Here is a 20236-nt window from a genome sequence, read left to right as displayed (position 1 = left end):
TCTACATCCGGGATATGGTCACACCGTACACCCCGGCACGTTCGCTCCGCTCGGCAACAGCCAATCGACTTGTGCCTCCTGCACCTCGAGCTCATCACTCTACATCCAGACTGTTGCTGTCCTGGCTCCTCAGTGGTGGAACCAGCTCCCCACTGACATCAGGACAGCAGAAAGTCTCTACAGCTTCACCGGAAACTAAAAACACACCTTTTCCAACTATATCTGGATTAAAACACAGATTTGCACTTCAGTGGCTCTTAAATAGCACTTACTTATGGTACTTTTGTAGTTCGACTATGTTGAGGAAATGTTACTTCCTGTATTCTTGTTGTTCTTAGTTTGTACTCTAGGTTGAAATGCACTTATTGTAAGTTGCTTTGGATAAAAGCGTCTGCTAAATGACATGTAATGTAATGTAATATTGATATAAATGTTTATTCTTTTAATCAAACTGTGTACATTAACATATGAATATAAAACATTTCCAGGACTTTTCCAAAACTTTTGGGATTACTTTTCCAGGCCTGGTAATAACCATTTTAAAATACCAGGACTTTTCCAGGTGTTCCATGACCGTACGAACCTGCTTGTAGTTGCTCATTGGAGACAACGTCAAGGAATCGCATATCCACATACTTCGGTTAATGTTATTAATGATGTGATGTGCATGGTCACCAAGTATATTTACCACACACACATGCACGGTACTCATATTTACTACACCTCAGTTACATCTTCACTCTTTTCCTCCCCTTGCTGTTCAGGGACAACCTCGTATCTCCAGATGTGCAGACTCTGGATGTTTGCGATGAATTGGAGTTCCTGTGTCCACAAGATTCTACAGAAACAGAAGCAAACCCAATCAATCGTCCTCACTCTGACGGCCAAAAATAAATGACCAGAGGAGGAGGAGCCTGGAGAGTGGAGGTCTCCTCATGGCCTCCAGGGCCAGGCTGGAGCGGAACACGGCTCTTTGGAAGCCGTCTGCAGCCCTCAAGAAGCTCATAACCCAGACGGCAGTTTGGTTTACATCATTTATTTATTTTCTCCCTTCGTGCTGCAATGTGCTGCTTCTCTTTCTGAAATGTGAATTCATCAGAGTGGAGAACGATGATGTTAGAGGACTCAACATGTGTCCAGTATAAGAGGCAAAGACTCAATATGTGTCCAGTATAAGAGGCAAAGACTCAACATGTGTCCAGTATAAGAGGCAAAGACTCAATATGTGTCCAGTATAAGAGGCAAAGACTCAACATGTGTCCAGTATAAGAGGCAAAGACTCAATATGTGTCCAGTATAAGAGGCAAAGACTCAATATGTGTCCAGTATAAGAGGCAAAGACTCAACATGTGTCCAGTATAAGAGGCAAAGACTCAATATGTGTCCAGTATAAGAGGCAAAGACTCAACATGTGTCCAGTATAAGAGGCAAAGACTCAATATGTGTCCAGTATAAGAGGCAAAGACTCAATATGTGTCCAGTATAAGAGGCAAAGACTCAATATGTGTCCAGTATAAGAGGCAAAGACTCAATATGTGTCCAGTATAAGAGGCAAAGACTCAACATGTGTCCAGTATAAGAGGCAAAGACTCAACATGTGTCCAGTATAAGAGGCAAAGACTCAACATGTGTCCAGTATAAGAGGCAAAGACTCAACATGTGTCCAGTATAAGAGGCAAAGACTCAACATGTGTCCAGTACTCAGACGAGAGACGGCCGAAAGGAAACAACGACGAGGACAACATGCAGCAGCCAAAGGTTTTATTTATTTATATCAATGTTGCTGACTTAAAGAGAGCCGTAGGAGTCCTTCTACATCCCAGAAGTACACGGTCGGTTTCATCGGAGAAACTCTGAAGTGGTGTGTGTGTGTGTGTCATTGTGACTTCTGCTTCTCCCACTGTTCAGGTGTGAGGGTCTTCTGTTCAAAGGCGTGGATCTCCTTCAGCTCCTCTGCTATGCACGTATTCACCATCCTGTTGAGACAGCACACGGGTTTGGAGTGCGCTCTACACACGTCGTCATCGAACACTGCATTTAAAAACTCAAAAGCAACGTCTCTCTCCAGAAATCATGACCTGCTTACTCAAAATAATCCAAACCCTGTGAGCTATTTTCTTTCTCCCATAGTTCCTACAGGACATAGGAAAACGGTGTATAGAAATCATTTGACTTTAGGGTGCACTGTCCCTTTAAGAGTCTGTAGCTGGGTTGGATGGAGATACAGGGTGTGTATGTGCTGGTTTATTTCTTTTTTAAACAGAAATTAAAATTAAATAAGATAAGTAAATTGGAAAACTATATCTCTTCAGTGTATAGTTTGAGTTTTTAACTTCAAACAGCACATCGCTCCACCTTTAGAGTGTGAGGATCTTTCCAAACTATCTGAGCTGTTGTAAGTAATATTATGATGTTTGTTTGTATAACTTAGTCTAACTTGTCCTTTAGCGATCTTGTAGTTGGATATCTATGAAACACATTTTTTTGTATCATTTAATGGTGAGGTTCTAGGTTCTAGTTTTTGGCAACAAACTGGATTAATAATATATTTACAAATAACAGTAATCAAATGATAAGTGTATGTACATGGGATTTAATGTGTTGTACTATGACATTCAGTGCGTTTACATCAGGCCTCTTCAACTAGCGGCCCGCTTGAGTTTAACTCTGGCCCGCGCGACTCTCACTAGCACCCCCCCCCCCCCCCCCCGTCAACAATCCTTCTCGGCTCGCGCGCGCCTCTCACTAGCACCCCGTCAACAACTCATCAATATTCTGTGCGGCCCTCACACCCCCTGTGATTTTCTTATTCGGCCCACTCGCTACTGAAGTTGAATAGCCCTGGTTTACATGATGGTATAATTCGAATCTTGCTTTAGTCGGACTCTGCTATCTTTTGGGGGATCAGCTGTTATCTCAATATACATGGCAGTGAGTGATTAGAATCATTGGCCTTTGAAAGCATGTCATATCCGATACGATAGGCGGCGCTGTTTTCATTACAACTCGTGGTGAGACAGCCATTTCCGCTTGACCTCTTCACCACTACCAACAACAACCAACAACAACAACAACATTTCGAGAAAGAACCATGAACTTTAGTATGTTCAACTCCTTCAATACATTAATCATAACTTCTGTCTGCTCTTCGGTCCAGACATGTGTGGCTCTTGTGTTCTCCATGGCGTTGTTTGTTTGTTTTCTGCCGACCAGGCTCCCGGCAGTGACAACTTATCGTCTCTTTCGACTTCCGGGTCACGACATGGGAGGGAGGGGGGAGGAGGGCGGCGGGATCTCAAGCATGCGCAAAGACGCAAAGTCCAGTTCCTAAACCAATTCACCGTTACATGCCGCGATAGTCGAATTATCAACCGGCTCGGATCGAGTTATCCAGGGGTGTTAATCGGATCGTAGTCGGACCGCACATAGTCGAACACAAAGGTGTTTACATGAAACGGATAATTCCATTTCAGTCCGACTAAGCCAGTTATTCAAATGCATGTAAACACGGTCACTGAACTTCACAGGTCTTGTATTGACTACGACACAGAGAGCACAGCATGGCGGCCTTCATACACACTCAGCTTCGGTTGACATGGTTACACTCAATGTTCCCTCTAAGCTGCGCGCCTGTGCAATCGCGCACATTCTCAGCGCACAAGAAAATCTATGCAGCGCATAAAATAAAAGTCACCATAAATGTATTAATTAATATCTAATATTAGACCTAATCTAATCTAATTAATTAGACCAATAATGTGTTTTGTGTACCATTTTTCAATGTAACACAGTGAGTGACAGGTGTCCAGCCAATGATACGATACGGTTTACTTACGCTCCGCAGCCAATCAGAGCATTGATAGTGCCCTGCCCATACGCACCATGCAGGTTAGCGAGCTAACAACAATACGGCAGAGTTATGAGATGCAACCCCTTATCATGGCGAAACGAACGGGCAACGCCGGTGTTACACCCTACTGGTTTTCAAGCCTACTGGTTTTCCTGTGCGTGCGTTCTGTTCTCTTAACATCTGCAGCGGGGCTCTGTCTCGCTCACCAGATTCGTCACACATTCACAAACATATTGCTGGAGATCTTCAAGCCTCCGTTCATATCCATTTCGGCGATTACGATTGTATAAGTGAGCAGTGCATTACAGCCACGGATGAAGAAATACATTTTAAAAAATAAAAAAGATCGCAACGACCTGGTTTCGATCTCCTTCAAGCAAAATTTGGCGACTCTAAAGCCGAGCAGTCTATGCACTACGCCACTAGATATTAACTGCAAGCCAAGTAATTTTGATATTCATCCATTACGTCACAACTCGTATGCGTCATGGGAACAGTTTGGTCGAGGCGACCTGAAACAATTGGTTACCTTGGGCGGATATTCAAATACTTCCAAACATGTTTTGTGATGCTTTTATAAATAATATTCAGACATAATTTTTTTGGAAATGTGAAGGGAATGCATTTGTTACCTTGAACTGAAGCAATTATTGCACCATATGTGGATCCATCGAAGCTTCTTGTCTTTTTTCCCCTCCTTTTGTTTGTCTGACACAGTTTCCTTTTATACAGATGTTGCTAATTATGTCCTTGCTTGATTGGAATTGTGATTGCAAGATGTGACAGCTGTGCAGCATTTTCTAAACTCTTGTATTATGTCAATACAGTTTATCAATATTATTTTTGTATCATGATGCGATCTTTTTATAAAAATATGTGTTTCTTCATGTGTGATGTGTAGTGCTCACTTGTACAATCGTAAATAGATGTGACATGTGGCTTCAAGAGCTCCAGCAATATGTTCTACATTGTTTTGTAGATGGAACATTACTAGTATTCCATTCTTCCTGTTGTTCAGTGTTCGCAATGTTTCTAATCTCTGTTCACAGTACCATCGTCATTATATACTCGTCACGAAAGTCAATTAGTTGTTGTCGGTATTGTGTGGCTGTTGCGTTGCGAACAAGCATCGCTAAACATGTTTCAAGGTGTAAATATCCGCTCAAGGTAACCAGTTGTTTCAGATCCCCTCCGCCAAACTGTTCCCATGAAACAAAAGATGTGACGTAATGGTTGAATATATAAATTACTTGAGCTGAAACTAATATCTGGTGGCGCAGTGCACAGACTGCGCGGCTTAGAGTGCAGTTTCATTTTGCGTGACAGAGATCGAAACCAGGTCGGGCGATCTTTTTTATTTTTTAAATGTATTTCTTCCTCCGTGGCTGTGATGCACTGCTCACTTATACAATCGTAATCGCCGAAATGGATATGAACGGAGGCTTAAAGATCTCCAGCAATATGTTTGTGAATGTGTGACGAATCTGGTGAGCGAGACAGAGCCCCGCTGCAGATGTTAAGAGAACACAATGCACGCACGCGTAGGGAAACCAGTAGGTTTGAAAACCAGTAGGGGTGTAACACCGGCGACACATCCACTCACCAAGCCAAAGTAAAAAAGAAATGCGGTTCTTTTAGGATGGAATGGCTGTCGGAGGATGTGCAAATAGAAGAACAAGCGGTGAAACTGGGTGAGGTTTTGTCTTTTGCGAGTGAGAAAGATCTACTCTGCAAAACATGCAGCGAAGCCAAAGTAGCACATGAGCTTTCAGCGGTAACATTGTGGACTGAATGGGAGTTGGACTCAAGCGTCGCATTCAGCAGAAAAGTCATTTGAAAGCTGTTGGAATTGTACGAAGACTCAAGGTGGGACAGGGGGTTGGTTCATTATTGCGGGAGAGCGCAGAAGACCGAGAGAAAAGGAACGAGCCGTCACGCAAAACAAAATCTGACCCCAAGCAAGTTAAAGTTCTCATTGACAATATTTTCCTTGCCATCAAAATGAATGCATCAATGCTGTCAGTTCAACAAATCCACAATCACATGGCAAAGTATGTGAGTCCTTGAAGTGGCACATTTGGACCAGCTGATGCACATAAAGTCAAAGCAAGAAGCAGACGAAGCATCGACCTGGACAACGTGGACAACCGTTGGAGAAGTGAGAAGGACAGACGTGAAAAATAAGGTAACATTTCAGTCAAAATGTGTGCATATTCTAGTGACATTTATTCAGATTTTTTATTTGTGGATATTAATCATTATATGCTGTTACTACTAGATAATTTATGAGTAGTAGAAATGCTAATAAAAAAACTGTAATTAGATATTTTACAGACAAAGAGCGACAGCACATGTCATTGAGCAAAATGTGAATGTTTTAATGTGAACAAAATGTTACGTCTGAAAGGTATACAGGACTGTCTCAGAAAATTAGAATATTGTGATAAAGTTCTTTATTTTCTGTAATGCAATTAAAAAAACAAAAATGTCATGCATTCTGGATTCATTACAAATCAACTGAAATATTGCAAGCCTTTTATTCTTTTAATATTGCTGATTATGGCTTACAGCTTAAGAAAACTCTAAAATCCTATCTCATAAAATTTGAATATTTCCTCAGACCAAGTAAAAAAAAAGATTTATAACAGCTGAGTGTTTGTCAAGGCTCAGGAAACCCTTGCAGGTGTTTAGAGTTAATTAGACAATTCAAGTGATTTGTTTAATACCCTACTAGTATACTTTTTCATGATATTCTAATATTTAGAGATAGGATATTTGAGTTTTCTTAAGCTGTAAGCCATAATCAGCAATATTAAAAGAATAAAAGGCTTGCAATATTTCAGTTGATTTGTAATGAATCCAGAATGCATGACATTTTTGTTTTTTGAATTGCATTACAGAAAATAAAGAACTTTATCACAATATTCTAATTTTCTGAGACAGTCCTGTATATGTCTCATTTCGTCCAGAACAGGACCCTCAGCCAGGCCAAAGCAGGACTCTTGCATATATAACATACTATACATCTCATGAACAACAATATTTTTGTCTTTTTCATCTTAAGTGGGCCAAATCGCTTATATTAAAAGTAAACTAATGAAAATTGCTGCTGTAATTTGATTTTTTTAATAAGCCATGTAACTTGCTATGATCCAAGGTTTTGAACAGGTGTGATACTGGTGTGTGGCCACAGCGTGCACATCTGATGCTGCTCACTGTGGTCCTCAGTGTGCTCCGGGAGCTTGCGTGTAAACCCAGACACATGACAAACTAGAGGGAACATTGGTGACACGTACTCTTCCTTTTCAGTTGTTAGTCCTAAACAACTGACCGGGTACAAACTGGTTATTACTGTCCCGCTTGTCATTTCTTTCAAACCCAACTGACACCACGGGTCTGAGAGCAAAGTCCCATCATGCACTGCGTCACTACCGTGTGCACTACCTGTGTCTCTGCAGCAGCGGCTTGCCCTCGAACTGGGTCGACACCACCAGGACCTTGTAGCTGGCAGCACATCTGTTGAGTGACGTGTCCTCCACATCCTGCAGCAGACACATGGACGTGTGTGTGAGGATGTGTGTGTGTGTGTGTGTGTGTGTGTGTGTGTGTGTGTGTGTGTGTGTGTGATGATGTGCTCCGTTCTGCTCCTCAAGCGGACTCGTACCAGTGGGCGGGACTCGTCTGTGATTGGTTGTGGTAACTAACATCCAGCTGCGTCATTCAGCTTCCGGGTTGACATGAGTTTACCTTTGCTTATAGCTAATGTTTAACCAAATCAGGCTGCTTAGAACAGAGTCTTGCACATGTTCACCAAACTCCACTGAGAAAAACATTACATCTAGAGGCGCTTTAGTTGTTGGCCTAATATGACATCAACTATCAGTGTGTCGTGTGTTTCTGCTCACTGCAGAACACACGCGCATCACGTTAAGCTAGAGCATGCACGTTAATACAAATAGAAAGCATAAACCTACCACGTGGACGGCCGGCAGCTCCTTGAGTAGCTTGTCCCGGATGTGGTCCGCTGTAACAGCCATGTCTGCGTGAACCAACACATTCTGACAGGTTAGGAGCATAGCATCTGTACACATTTCAGTCAGAGACTGTCGGCAAACTTACACCGAAGTACTGTTCAAGTTTAACATGTCTATATCACAGTTCACATATCCACAGAATAGTTTTAATGTAGAAGTGTATCATTACCAAAGGTTGTGTATTAAACGGTGTTCTCGCTAATTTCAGTCACCGTGCGTGGGGGTGGGCATCAGTCACTGGCCGAGGATCGACCAATCAGATGCTGTCTGTACACGTTATGGGCGGGCACATTTTTTTAAAGCAGCGAATCACAATATTAGAGGTCCATGCAGAAAGACGAACTAAATGTTAATAGTGATTCATATAAACGAAAATAAAAATTACAAAATGACGCCGTTTGAAATAAAGCTCTATTCATTAATTGGTATACACGATATGAGTGTTGTATTGGCCTTACAGTGGGAAACACTGATTCATTTTCAAACATATTTGATCAGGCAGCGTTGAAGGCAACTAAGACATACAGTGTTTACGTGCTAACTCTCATTTCATTCGTTGGAAGTCCGCTATGGGCAACTACAACTACGCGTGAACATGCGTGAAGCGTATGTAGTCGACACAGTGTTTGTCATAACTTAATAGGCCATTATTTTATTATATATTTGTTATCTTTCTTGTTTTTGTTCATGGTTTCAGTCAGCTAATGTTATGCTAACGTTACTTTGATAGTTCCATGGAGGCTCTATCTATCGTTAACGCAGGAGCTGCGTCACAATAACGCGCTTAATTCCGTCTGCAATGGTTGTCGAGGTCGAACACTTCTTCGGGGTGTACATGTTGTTCTGCACCAATCCTCAGTTCAAAGGTCGGATTTATATCGGCTTCACCGTGAACCCGGAGCGCAGGATCGGCCAGCACAACGCCGGCCGGCAGCGAGGGGGAGCCAAGAGGACCAGCGGGAAAGGCCCGTGGTAAGAAGTCTGCTGAGGCTCGCTGTGCTCCACGAAGGGCGCGAGCATCACTTCATGTTCCTCCTGTGGCCTGTCTGCAGGGAGATGGTCCTCATCATTCACGGCTTCGCCTCGGATGTTGCTGCCCTTCGTGTGAGTATGTTTTTGGATTGTGATTCAAGATTCAAGATTCAAGATGTTTTATTTGTCACATACACACAATGCTCAGCAGGAATGTAGGGGCAACAGTACACACTATACAAAATAAAAACAACACAATATTTACAGTAAGTGTGTGTGTGTGTGTGTGTGCCTAAGAGGGGCAGTTGTGTGGGTCTATGTGGGGGTCCTGGTGAGGTCGGAGTTCACAATCCTGATGGCCTGAGGAAAGAAACTCCGTCTCAGTCTCTCTGTTCTTGCAGCGTGACTACGGAGGCGCCTGCCTGACCGCAGCAGCTGAAACAGTCTGTTGACTGGACCATAGTGGTCACACGGGGAGAGAGCCAACAGCTGGTCTACAGGAATGTGTATTTACAATCAAAGAAAAACTCGTTTACAACGAGTGTGACAAACTTCCATTGGTTGTTGAACGAGAAACACACTTATGAGCTGATGTTGGTTCCTCATGTTCTTAGGCAGACATAACAACACACATCACGTGACTCACATGAATCACTGCTCAGTCAAGTACAAGGATCTCAAAACACACTCTGTTGATTACATAGTAGTACAGATTGAGGTTGAGCTTCAACACGATGACGCAAAAATAATAAGACCTGATCGTTTCAGTGTCTTCTCTCTTTCGATGCTGCAGATGAAACAACACTCATAGTTTCACTTTAAGCTGTTTGAAGCACCTAAATTAATCTGGTTACTCCACTTTCTACATGACAGACGTCGGTTTCCTTGTTGCTTTCCAGACTTCAACTCACCTGGTGTTCTTATCAAATTATTAATCCAATAGCGCAAACTATGTCCTTTGAACATTCACTTCCTTGTGTCCTTTTTCTCACTCTGCTCATTTACCATATAATCTGAATTTGTTTACAAATAATAATAATTTGACCCATTATTTAGATTTTTTATTTGATTAAAAAGACCTGGGCCCCGTTCCTCGTACCCATGGACGGATTAAGAAACCACGGGCCCCTGGGCCTGGACGTGTCAAGGGCCCCCCCCCCCCCGCCCGTAAAAAATAAATAAAATAAAAATAAATTTAAAAAAAATAATAATAATTTAAAAAACAGTCCGTATGGAACAACGATACCGGAGCTGAGCAGACAACATTACGCAAATTATATGATAGCAGGGACTTCGGTTATATGAATTAAACGAATAAACTTTCATGAAGAACAACTTTACAGAAATACATAAACAGCGCATTTGTGTGTGTGGGGGGTGGGGGTGCTTAGAAAGAGCTCTAATGCTATTGTTTTGCACTTGCTTTTTGGATTTCTCCCTACAGAGTTGAAGGGCCCATATATTGCATGGAGTACTCAGCCCCTCTAAAGTCCTATAGATAAACTGAGGGGATAAACACTCACTTGAAAGGTATCATGATGGTTTCTTTCTTGTGACATCTTCAAAGTGAATGTTTAGGCTATTCTTTAGTTTCTCAATCGGACTATTGGGGCCCTGTTACTGACATGAATGACTTAAGCCTAGCATATACCGGCATACGGCGCATCGTGTCATATCAATACAAAGTTAATAACAGAGACTTCATGCAAAGGCTCTGGCTTAGAGGCCCCCTGAGCTCAGGGGCCCCTGGTGCCGGTAGGCTCATTCGGTAATCCATCCCTGAGTAGGACTATTGGGGCCCTGTTACTGACATGAATGACTTAAGCCTAGCATATACCGGCATACGGTGCATCGTGTCATATCAATACAAAGTTAATAACAGAGACTTCACGCAGAGGCTCTGGCTTAGGGGCCCCCTGAGCTCACGGGCCCTGGTGCCGGTAGGCTCGTTCGGTAATCCATCCCTCAGTAGGACTATTGGGGCCCTGTTACTGACATGAATGACTTAAGCCTAGCATATACCGGCTACGGCGCATCGTGTCATATCATCATATTCATATCAATACAATGTTAAGAACAGCGACGTCACGCGCGGAGGCCCAGGCCCAGGGGCCCCCTGAGCTCACGGGCCCCTGGGCCTGGGCCCGGTAGGCCCGTTGGTTAATCCATCCCTGCTCGTACCTGGCTACCGTAATATTCAGAATAGTATTACATAAATCAGGCTTTTCGGTTCCACGAAGCAAGTTTGGCAGAATCACCATAGCAACACACCACACACTTGAACCTGCTCCAGCGCAGGCTAACTTAAGTTAGCTGGATAAGCTTGCAGCTTCCTTCCTCAGAGATCCCATTGGTGAAGATGTGATATTAGTTATACCTCCCTATAAAACATTAGTTTTATAGGGAGAGAGTTCTAATCCCGTCGGGATGATTTCCTGTACGCTACTGACTGCCCTCAAGGAATCATCCATGAAAGACCTCCTGGAGCATCAGATCTCCCTCTGGCCCAACGAGGCAGATGTTGTCATCAAAAGGCTTTCACAGCATTAATATGCTATGACATCATTATCATCCAATGACATAGCTATAAAAACATATATCTTTGACAATTTCCTGCTGTAGATGAATCACGTACTGTACAATACCCATAAAGTCTGGTTCCAATCAACCAGATAGTTTGAGCCTTTGAGAAACCGAGAGAGCCTGACTTCAATCATCGGGTTAATTTAAGCTGGCTAACGGGACACTTGATGGACTTTGTTGAACCGGGCCCTGCTGTCCTCTCTAATGAACACGTCCTTGTGCTTGTCAGTTTGAGTGGGCGTGGCAGCACCCTCACTCCTCCAGGCGCCTCTCCCACGTGCCCCGGCGCTCCAGGAAGGAGTCGAGCCTTCGGTTCCACTGGCGCGTCGTCTCCAACATGCTGCGGGCGGCGCCCTGGAGCCGCCTGCCGCTGACGGCCCGCTGGCTCAAACAGGAGTACCGGATGGACTTTGAGCCCGGCCTGCAGCCGCCGCTGCACATCCCCATCGCCTTCGGGAGCGTGAGGGCCAAGAAGAAGCTGCAGTCTGCAGGAGAGGAAGAGGAGGAGGAGGAGGAGGAGACATCCAGGTGTTTTCTCTGCAAAGAGACGGTCAAGGTGGAGCTTTCAGATTGTGTACAAACAGAACAATAATGGTTCTTTAAAAGGCTTCGTGGCTACGGAGAACCATCACCTACTGGAGAACCGTTCTTTTATTGAGACACCTTTAGAGGTTCTTTAAGGACATGGTTCTCTAAAGAACCCTGGTTTGAATGGTTCTAAAGAGAACCAGAAATGGTTCTCCTCGGGCGTCACTCTGAAGAACCATGTTTGGTTCCAGATGGCCGCTCCATGTTCCTGTGTGTATTCATGGAGTATAAATGACCGTTGTTCCAGATCAGTCTGTCGTGTTCAGGCAGCACGCTGAACAACACGCTCTTTTTACAGGCGTCCGAGAAGCTGAGCTGCTTCCACGCGTCCTGTGGGACGAGCGTTCACGTGATCTGCCTCGCCAAACACTTCCTGAAGTCGGAGCCGGCCCACCTGCTGCCCGTGGAGGGCGACTGTCCGGCCTGCCGCCGCCCGGTGCTGTGGGGGAGTCTCATCCGCCACAAGCACCGCTGCTCCGGAGAGCCGGAGGAGGTCACGGCGTCCCAGGTTGTAGACGACATACACACACACGTCTCATAAAGTCATACTATTATATATGATGAATATATATATTGGAATGTGGCTCCAGCTGGATAGATAGAAGTGTTAGATTTTATTTTATTCATCCCCAGGGGGAAATTTATTTTGCAGCGGCACAACATTTGTACAAATATAGAATACAACTAGAATGGGCACTCGGTAGAGCGCATACCTTCGCATATCACAAGATTGGGCATTGAATTATGAACATTTTGGCATTAGTTGCATGCCAATTGGACAAAAATGTATCGTGCTATGGTAAAAAAAGAGTTTGACCTTTCCATGACCTTGACCTTTGACCCGATTGATCCCAAAATCTAATCAAATGGTCCCCGGATAATAACCAATCATCCCACCAAATTTCATGCGATTCAAGAACATTTTGACCTGTTCATGACCTTTGACCTTGACCTTTGACCCGATCGATCCCAAAATCTAATCAACTGGTCCCCGGATAATAAACAATCATCCCACCAAATTTCATGCGATTCGGTTCAATACTTTTTGAGTTTTGCGAATAACACGCATACAAATAAATAAATACACGGCGATCAAAACATAACCTTCCGGCATTTTCAATGCGAAGGTAATAAAATCTAATATCAGTATTAGCAGGTTAAGCTTTACTAATGTTCCTCTGATCTCCCACAGAGCCACTGGGCAGACGAGCTGCAGCTGACGGAGCCACAAAACCTTTTATCTCCTTGTGTCATTCGGTCCGAGATAATACTGTAGCGGATGTGAAATGAATGTGTAATGAATGTGTAATAGACGTATAGTGGACGTTTGATGGACGTGGCTTTCTATTCAAACTATCATGTTTAAAACATTCCGTGTTCGTGGAAAAGCCACGTGTAATGTGTGTTACCAATAAAGCAAGTTTATTCTATAGAGGTAATCGAGCATCATTTACTGTCATTTAACATACTTATAGTCTGACTTTTATTAATATGCTTATTATTTTGACTTCTTACTATAACTTTTTTATGATTTTTTTAAAGAATCATACTCTTTAAAATATATATTTAACTATATATTACACTTTTTCGAGTAACTATACTGACATTTAAAAATGTTGATAAGCTTTTTCATGACTTTTGTACTATAACATTTTAATGACTTTGTACTACATATTATACTATCATTTGTATGTTTGTGATACTCTGACTATTTAAAAGATCTTTTCATCATGCTCCTATGACATTTATATCATATAATAAGACTTTCTGTGACATGTGAACACCCCACCGGCCTCTGGAGCAGCAGGAAGAAGACGGTATCTTATGTGTGACTCTTCAACACAATCGGCAAAAAGAAAAATGTCAACACTTAAAATACAGTTTTTATTTTCCATAAATGTTAGTTGCAATCCCAAAGGAATCATCAGTAAAGCATTATATGTGACCATTAAGTAATAAATCATCTGAACCCAGACATGTTCAGAAAAGCATTCATGTGAATACATTTGTGATTTTATTCATTCCGATAGCGGCATGTTCACGTGTCGCCTTCTTTCTATTTTTGTAAACAAGCAACTTATCTTTAAGACGCGTAAAAGCTTCAACATTCTGAAGTGTGATATTAATAAAGGTATATGATGTTATAGAACTACTTGTTTTAACTGCAGATAAAACGTCAGACGACCAGACATCCACCAACCCTGACGAGAGGGTCAGAAAACCCCGAAACACACAGCAAGCAGTCAGAACTACTCAGCTGTGATGAAGATGAAGAGAGATACAACACACATGATGAAGATGAAGACAGACACAACACACATGATGAAGACAGACACAACACACACATTGAATATGTGTTTCCATTGTAATGTAACTATAATACTGACTCGTTCTTCAGCTCCTCCTCAGATCATTGAACCTCTGAAGTTCATGATTCTTCTCTTTATTTTAACCACTTGAGTGAAACATAAAAAAATTGAACTTTATAAAGTTGCTCTGACTCTTATAATAAAAAGCTTGTTACGTATGTTCCCCATGGAGCAGCATCAGCTTCCAGTCGTGTTGGCGTCCATCACAAAGACTCTTCCAGCTCTGGTCTCCACCATCAGCCACATCAAAGCCTTTGATCCATAGTTCATATAAAACATGGATCAGACAGCGTCAGCTGGAACCGGGTCTCCTCCTCACCTCCTCGCCTCTTCTTCACCTCTTCCTCGCCGCCTCCTCCTCCTCCTCACTGGACCGGCGCTGCATGCACCGTGATCACCGGCTGACGGGCAGAGGAGACATTTAGAGGTGACGTCACAACATCGTGTGGTTGGTATACATCTCCATGATAGAACCAGATGTGGACACAGCTGTATTGCTCCGGCTACTCACCATCTTGGGCGCCGGCGAGCAGCAGTGGACCACCTTGCAGCAGTATGCGGCCAGCGTGACGGAGATGGCCAACAGCGCCACCTGGATGACCAGGACCTCGGCAAACAGGTGTGTGTGGGTGTTCTGTGATGGAGTAGAGAGACAAAAAGAACGTCATGAAAAGCGTGGACAGACATAAGGTTGCTGAACATGGACAAAAAAATATGAACACTACTGTTCAAAAGTTTGGAGTCACGTAGAAATGTCCTTATTATTCAAAGTACTGTTTCTTCAATGAAGATACATTAAATGAATCATAAACTCTCTACATGTTAATGTGTAGATGACTATTCTCTGGTGTTAATGAAGTCTCTACAGAGGTGTATAGAGGCCCATCTCCAGTGTTCTAGTGGTACATTGTGTTATCGCCTTAGTAGACTAACGGAGGGGTAGAAAACCCTTGATACCCTTTTGATGTGAGCGCAGCTGAAAACAGTTATGCTGGTGAAGCTATAAAACTGGCCTTCCTTTGAGCCACAAGAAGTAAAACATTAATATTTACAATAAAAATCATTATTTATAACCTTGTCAATGTCTTGACTATATTTTTATATTCATGTTGAATTCATTTGATAAATTAAAGTGTGAGTTTTCATGGAAAACACCAAATTATCCCAGTGACCCCAAACCTTTGAACGCTAGTGTACATGTTAAAGATACAGATATGTTGAAGTGCTTCCATCACTTACAATGAAACTGACACTTTATCTGCTTTCTCATGTGGAGTGACATTTTAACTGCCTCCACCTGTTACTCTTCAACTGCTTTCATCTCTCTGGAGGGATAAATGGAACATGGACCTCTACCACATGACATCATTGACCCATTCACACGCATTCATACTCTGATGGGAGGAGCTACGGTTCCACCTGCACATCAGTAATAACATTCATACATGATATCATTCTGCTCATAGCGAGCGTCTGTCTCTCACCTCGATGCCGTGGCAGGGTTTCTCTATGTGAGTGGCGTTGAACTCGTAGTAATAGTTCCAGCAGTCGTACGGCGAGATTTCCATTTTAACCAGAGAGCAGATCAAGTTGAAGACGGAGGCGACACACGCCACGATCTGCATCCCTAAGCAGGCCCGCAGCTGAAACCCAGAGGACAGTCACACACTGGACTCACAGGACACACAGGACGGGATACTTACATCCCAGAGAGCTTGTAGTACCATATTACCCCACTAGAGAGCTTGTAGTACCATGTTACCCCACTAGAGAGCTTGTAGTACCATATTACCCCACTAGAGAGCTTGTAGTACCATGTTACCCCACTAGAGAGCTTGTAGTACCATATTACCCCACTAGAGAGCTTGTAGTACCATATTACCCCACTAGAGGCTTGTGGTACCATGTTACCCCACTAGAGAGCTTGTAGTACCATGTTGCCCCACTAGAGGCTTGTGGTACCATGTTACTCCACTAGAGAGCTTGTAGTACCATGTTGCCCCACTAGAGAGCTTGTAGTACCATGTTGCCCCACTAGAGAGCTTGTAGTACCATGTTGCCCCTCTAGAGAGCTTGTGGTACCATGTTGCCCCACTAGAGGCTTGTAGTACCATGTTGCCCCACTAGAGAGCTTGTGGTACCATGTTGCCCCACTAGAGAGCTTGTAGTACCATGTTACTCCACTAGAGGCTTGTAGTACCATATTGCCCCACTAGAGAGCTTGTGGTACCATATTGCCCCACTAGAGAGCTTGTAGTACCATATTACCCCACTAGAGGCTTGTAGTACCATGTTACCCCACTAGAGGCTTGTAGTACCATGTTACTCCACTAGAGGCTTGTGTACCATGTTACCCCACTAGAGAGCTTGTGGTACCATGTTGCCCCACTAGAGGCTTGTAGTACCATGTTACCCCACTAGAGGCTTGTGGTACCATGTTACCCCACTAGAGAGCTTGTGGTACCATGTTACCCCACTAGAGAGCTTGTAGTACCATGTTACCCCACTAGAGAGCTTGTGGTACCATGTTGCCCCACTAGAGGCTTGTGGTACCACATTGCCCCACTAGAGGCTTGTAGTACCATATTACCCCACTAGAGGCTTGTGGTACCATGTTACCCCACTAGAGAGCTTGTAGTACCACATTACCCCACTAGAGAGCTTGTGGTACCATTACCCCACTAGAGGCTTGTGGTACCATATTACCCCACTAGAGAGCTTGTAGTACCATGTTACCCCACTAGAGGCTTGTGGTACCATGTTGCCCCACTAGAGGCTTGTGGTACCATGTTACCCCACTAGAGAGCTTGTAGTACCATGTTACCCCACTAGAGAGCTTGTAGTACCATGTTGCCCCACTAGAGGCTTGTGGTACCACATTACCCCACTAGAGAGCTTGTGGTACCATGTTGCCCCACTAGAGAGCTTGTAGTACCATGTTACCCCACTAGAGAGCTTGTGGTACCATATTACACCACTAGAGAGCTTGTAGTACCATGTTGCCCCACTAGAGAGCCTGTGGTACCATGTTGCCCCACTAGAGAGCTTGTGGTACCATATTACCCCACTAGAGGCTTGTAGTACCATATTGCCCCACTAGAGAGCTTGTAGTACCATGTTACTCCACTAGAGAGCTTGTAGTACCATATTACCCCACTAGAGAGCTTGTAGTACCATGTTACCCCACTAGAGAGCTTGTAGTACCACATTACCCCACTAGAGAGCTTGTAGTACCATGTTACCCCACTAGAGAGCTTGTAGTACCATATTACCCCACTAGAGAGCTTGTAGTACCATGTTGCCCCACTAGAGAGCTTGTAGTACCATGTTGCCCCACTAGAGAGCTTGTAGTACCATGTTGCCCCACTAGAGCGCTGCCTCACTAGATGCGGGGTTACTTGTGGCCCCTAGAGTCTAAAGTAGGAGGAGCCAGAGCCTTCAGGTATCAAGCTCCTCCTCTTTTATGGAACCAGCTCCACCTTCAGTCCTGGAGACTCCGCCCCCTCATGTAGACTGAAGACTTTCCTCTTGATGGTCTGATAGTGAGACCCAGTGGCGTCCCTAGGCTAAAGCCCCGAATGTTTTTTCATTAGCCCCGAATGTTTTCAACCAAAAAAAAAAAAAGATTTGGCACACAAGTGGTTAACACCTCCAGGTCGCACGTGACGTCATTCACCCAAAGCAGCGGAGTCAGACTGGCAGCAGGCGCACGTAACAGCAAGCTGCTGTCTGAGAGTGTTTCTATGTCTACAAATTTCGTTGCTTCACTCTTCTGGGCTAAGCCCAGCGCCGCCGCTCCCATAACGCGCATCGCTCTGCCGTGATACGCGCCGACACATCCGCGCACACAGGTGAGCACACTCTCACTCAAAAAACTCACTAGCCCCCCCCCCCCCCCTCCTCTCTCCTCTCCTCTCTCTACTTATCTCTCTATGCATTTCCATCTCTCCATCACACATTATTAACTCTGCTTTCTCCCTGGAGTCCTTGTGACTTCACGTCTCATAGGGTCCATTGGACCTGCTGGTCCGATGCCTCCTGCCTGGTAATTTAGAATTTGTGATATTGGGCTTTATAGAATAAACTGAGTTGAAGTGAGCCGGGGTCACTGGACAGCTCATGACCCAGTGACTCATCGCTCTTCTCCCAGAGGAAGTGACTCAAGTGACTTTTTTTGTGGCGGGGAAAGTCCATTAGTACAAAATAGTCTTCATTCCTCATGACGAGGCACGTGATACCGGTGGAGGGTTGGGTCTGGGGGGGTCAGGGTGGTCCGGGGGGCATCTGGACACCAGTCGATGCTCAGAGCAACGGATGTAAAGAGGAAGAAGGCCTGCAGGGTGAAACTCACAGGATGTTCATCCCGGAGACGCAACGTTGACTTCCTTTAGCTAGCAGTGAGATAACAAACCGGCTAACGGTACATTACATGCAGATTTAACCCAAACCTACGATCTAAAGGAGCCTGTTAACACTCTGCAGGCGGAGTGAGGCGGTGTCTGAGCCGTGGGACCAGAGTGAGGACGGGGTGGCTCTGGGCCTTTCTGAAGCCCTAGATTAGGGATGCGTATTTGTTGTTGTTTACATGCTCTACTTTGCCGATACAGGATGGGCTGGTGTCTCCTCTCCAGCCCGGTAACTCACCGTTGGCAGGTGGAGGTTCCCCGCCGCCACAGCCACACTGCCAGCTATGGTGAGCTGTGAAGAGAAACCAGACATCAGGTGCAGCAGTCCCACTGAGGTCAAAGGTCAAAGGTCAGGGGTGTCGTGTGTGTAGACTGTAAAGCCCTCAGGCTGTGATATCGGGCTGTATAAACTGAACGGAGGTTGCGTGTGAACTGCATGTGGATGCTTGGACGGACAACTTTACGTTTAGTGGAGTTTGAAAGATTGAGGACGCGCCTCGTTCTTCTGATTGGATCGTTCCATTCTGAGTCTCCAACAAGCGCCCCGACTTTATGGAAGTACAATAAAGAATCATCACCTGTCAGGATCCATGTGTGAGCCGCTTACCAGCAGAGAGGCGATGAAGAAGGGCACGTCGGTCCACTTCTCGCTCAGGCCCTGGGACAGAAACACGGCCACACACGTGATCTGGAACAGGCTCATGCCAATCTGAGTGATCTGGGGGCAGCAGAGAGGCCACGTCACGGTGACGTCACAGAACTCGTGCACGGTGGTGAAGAGACACGCAGACGGGCACACACTGTACCCCCAGAGCTTTGGGTTCAGCCTCCAGGAACTTCTCCTTCCGGTGGACGTTCTTCTGGAAGCTGACTGCCACCAGCGGGCTGGGCGCGGGGCCCCTGGGGCCCGCGGGGCCGAGGCCCTCCTCCACCGCCGCGGCTCCATCTGCAACGACCAGCGGCGGGGTTACACTGACGCGCACGACACGCGCGTGCGCGGTGGAAGCGTCAGTATCTCGAGCGGAAAGCAACATCTGGATGTCATCACTCTGCAGACGTCCTCCTCACGCTGCTCTCTAAGATGGGGGGCTGAACACAGCGGCTCTTACCTGCCATGGCCGCGATGTCCTCGACTTCTTCCCGCTGGACAATTTGCAGAGCTCTGGTCTGCTGAGCGGATGTTTTGCAATAACTTTTGGGCGTTCGAGTCCCGCCCACAGGCCGACAGGCCCCGCCCACAGGCCGGCCGTCTTGTCTGTTTGCTTGTCTCTGTCTATTTAAGAAATTAAATTACATCTACTGTACACACATATGACCTGCAAAACACACACGGTAAACATGCTCACACACTGGTCACCTGATGGAGTCAGCTGACTGTCCCTGAGGGCGTTCACACCACATCCTCCACCCGCCATGACCCCGATGACACCATCA

The 20236-nt window shown here is 44.9% G+C and overlaps 3 protein-coding genes across 4 annotated transcripts; 1 reads left to right on the top strand and 2 right to left on the bottom strand.

Moving 5' to 3' along the window:
• Window positions 1–1746: 1746 nt before the first annotated feature.
• zgc:112271 (uncharacterized protein LOC553698 homolog) lies at window positions 1747–8131 on the bottom strand. Its single transcript, XM_056442191.1, has 4 exons — window positions 8054–8131; window positions 7825–7889; window positions 7295–7392; window positions 1747–1976 (listed from the first exon to the last, which is right to left on the bottom strand). Exons 2-4 carry the CDS (start codon window positions 7885–7887, stop codon window positions 1877–1879), a joined length of 261 nt encoding a protein of 86 aa, XP_056298166.1. The 5' UTR covers window positions 7888–7889; window positions 8054–8131; the 3' UTR covers window positions 1747–1876.
• A 321-nt stretch (window positions 8132–8452) lies between these two features.
• Window positions 8453–13457, top strand: slx1b (SLX1 homolog B, structure-specific endonuclease subunit). Its single transcript, XM_056442186.1, has 5 exons — window positions 8453–8856; window positions 8937–8988; window positions 11669–11995; window positions 12326–12535; window positions 13220–13457. Exons 1-5 carry the CDS (start codon window positions 8684–8686, stop codon window positions 13301–13303), a joined length of 846 nt encoding a protein of 281 aa, XP_056298161.1. The 5' UTR covers window positions 8453–8683; the 3' UTR covers window positions 13304–13457.
• Window positions 13458–13892: 435 nt separating this feature from the next.
• Window positions 13893–20007, bottom strand: LOC130211468 (membrane-spanning 4-domains subfamily A member 4D-like). Of its 2 annotated transcripts, XM_056442188.1 has the most exons (8): window positions 19912–20007; window positions 19609–19748; window positions 19410–19520; window positions 19041–19094; window positions 15881–16039; window positions 14908–15030; window positions 14735–14797; window positions 13893–14648 (listed from the first exon to the last, which is right to left on the bottom strand). In XM_056442188.1, exons 1-7 carry the CDS (start codon window positions 19916–19918, stop codon window positions 14762–14764), a joined length of 630 nt encoding a protein of 209 aa, XP_056298163.1. In that variant the 5' UTR covers window positions 19919–20007; the 3' UTR covers window positions 13893–14648; window positions 14735–14761. The 2 variants fall into 2 exon arrangements, with proteins under 2 accessions (XP_056298163.1, XP_056298162.1); XM_056442187.1 differs by having other exon boundaries at window positions 13893–14797.
• Window positions 20008–20236: the final 229 nt, after the last annotated feature.

The sequence above is a fragment of the Pseudoliparis swirei genome, chromosome 21 (assembly GCF_029220125.1).
Source record: "Pseudoliparis swirei isolate HS2019 ecotype Mariana Trench chromosome 21, NWPU_hadal_v1, whole genome shotgun sequence".
In the NCBI taxonomy this organism is placed as follows: Eukaryota; Metazoa; Chordata; class Actinopteri; order Perciformes; family Liparidae; genus Pseudoliparis; species Pseudoliparis swirei.
The sequence above is the reverse complement of the archived record's forward strand: the minus strand, read 5'-3'. Positions and strand labels throughout refer to the sequence as shown.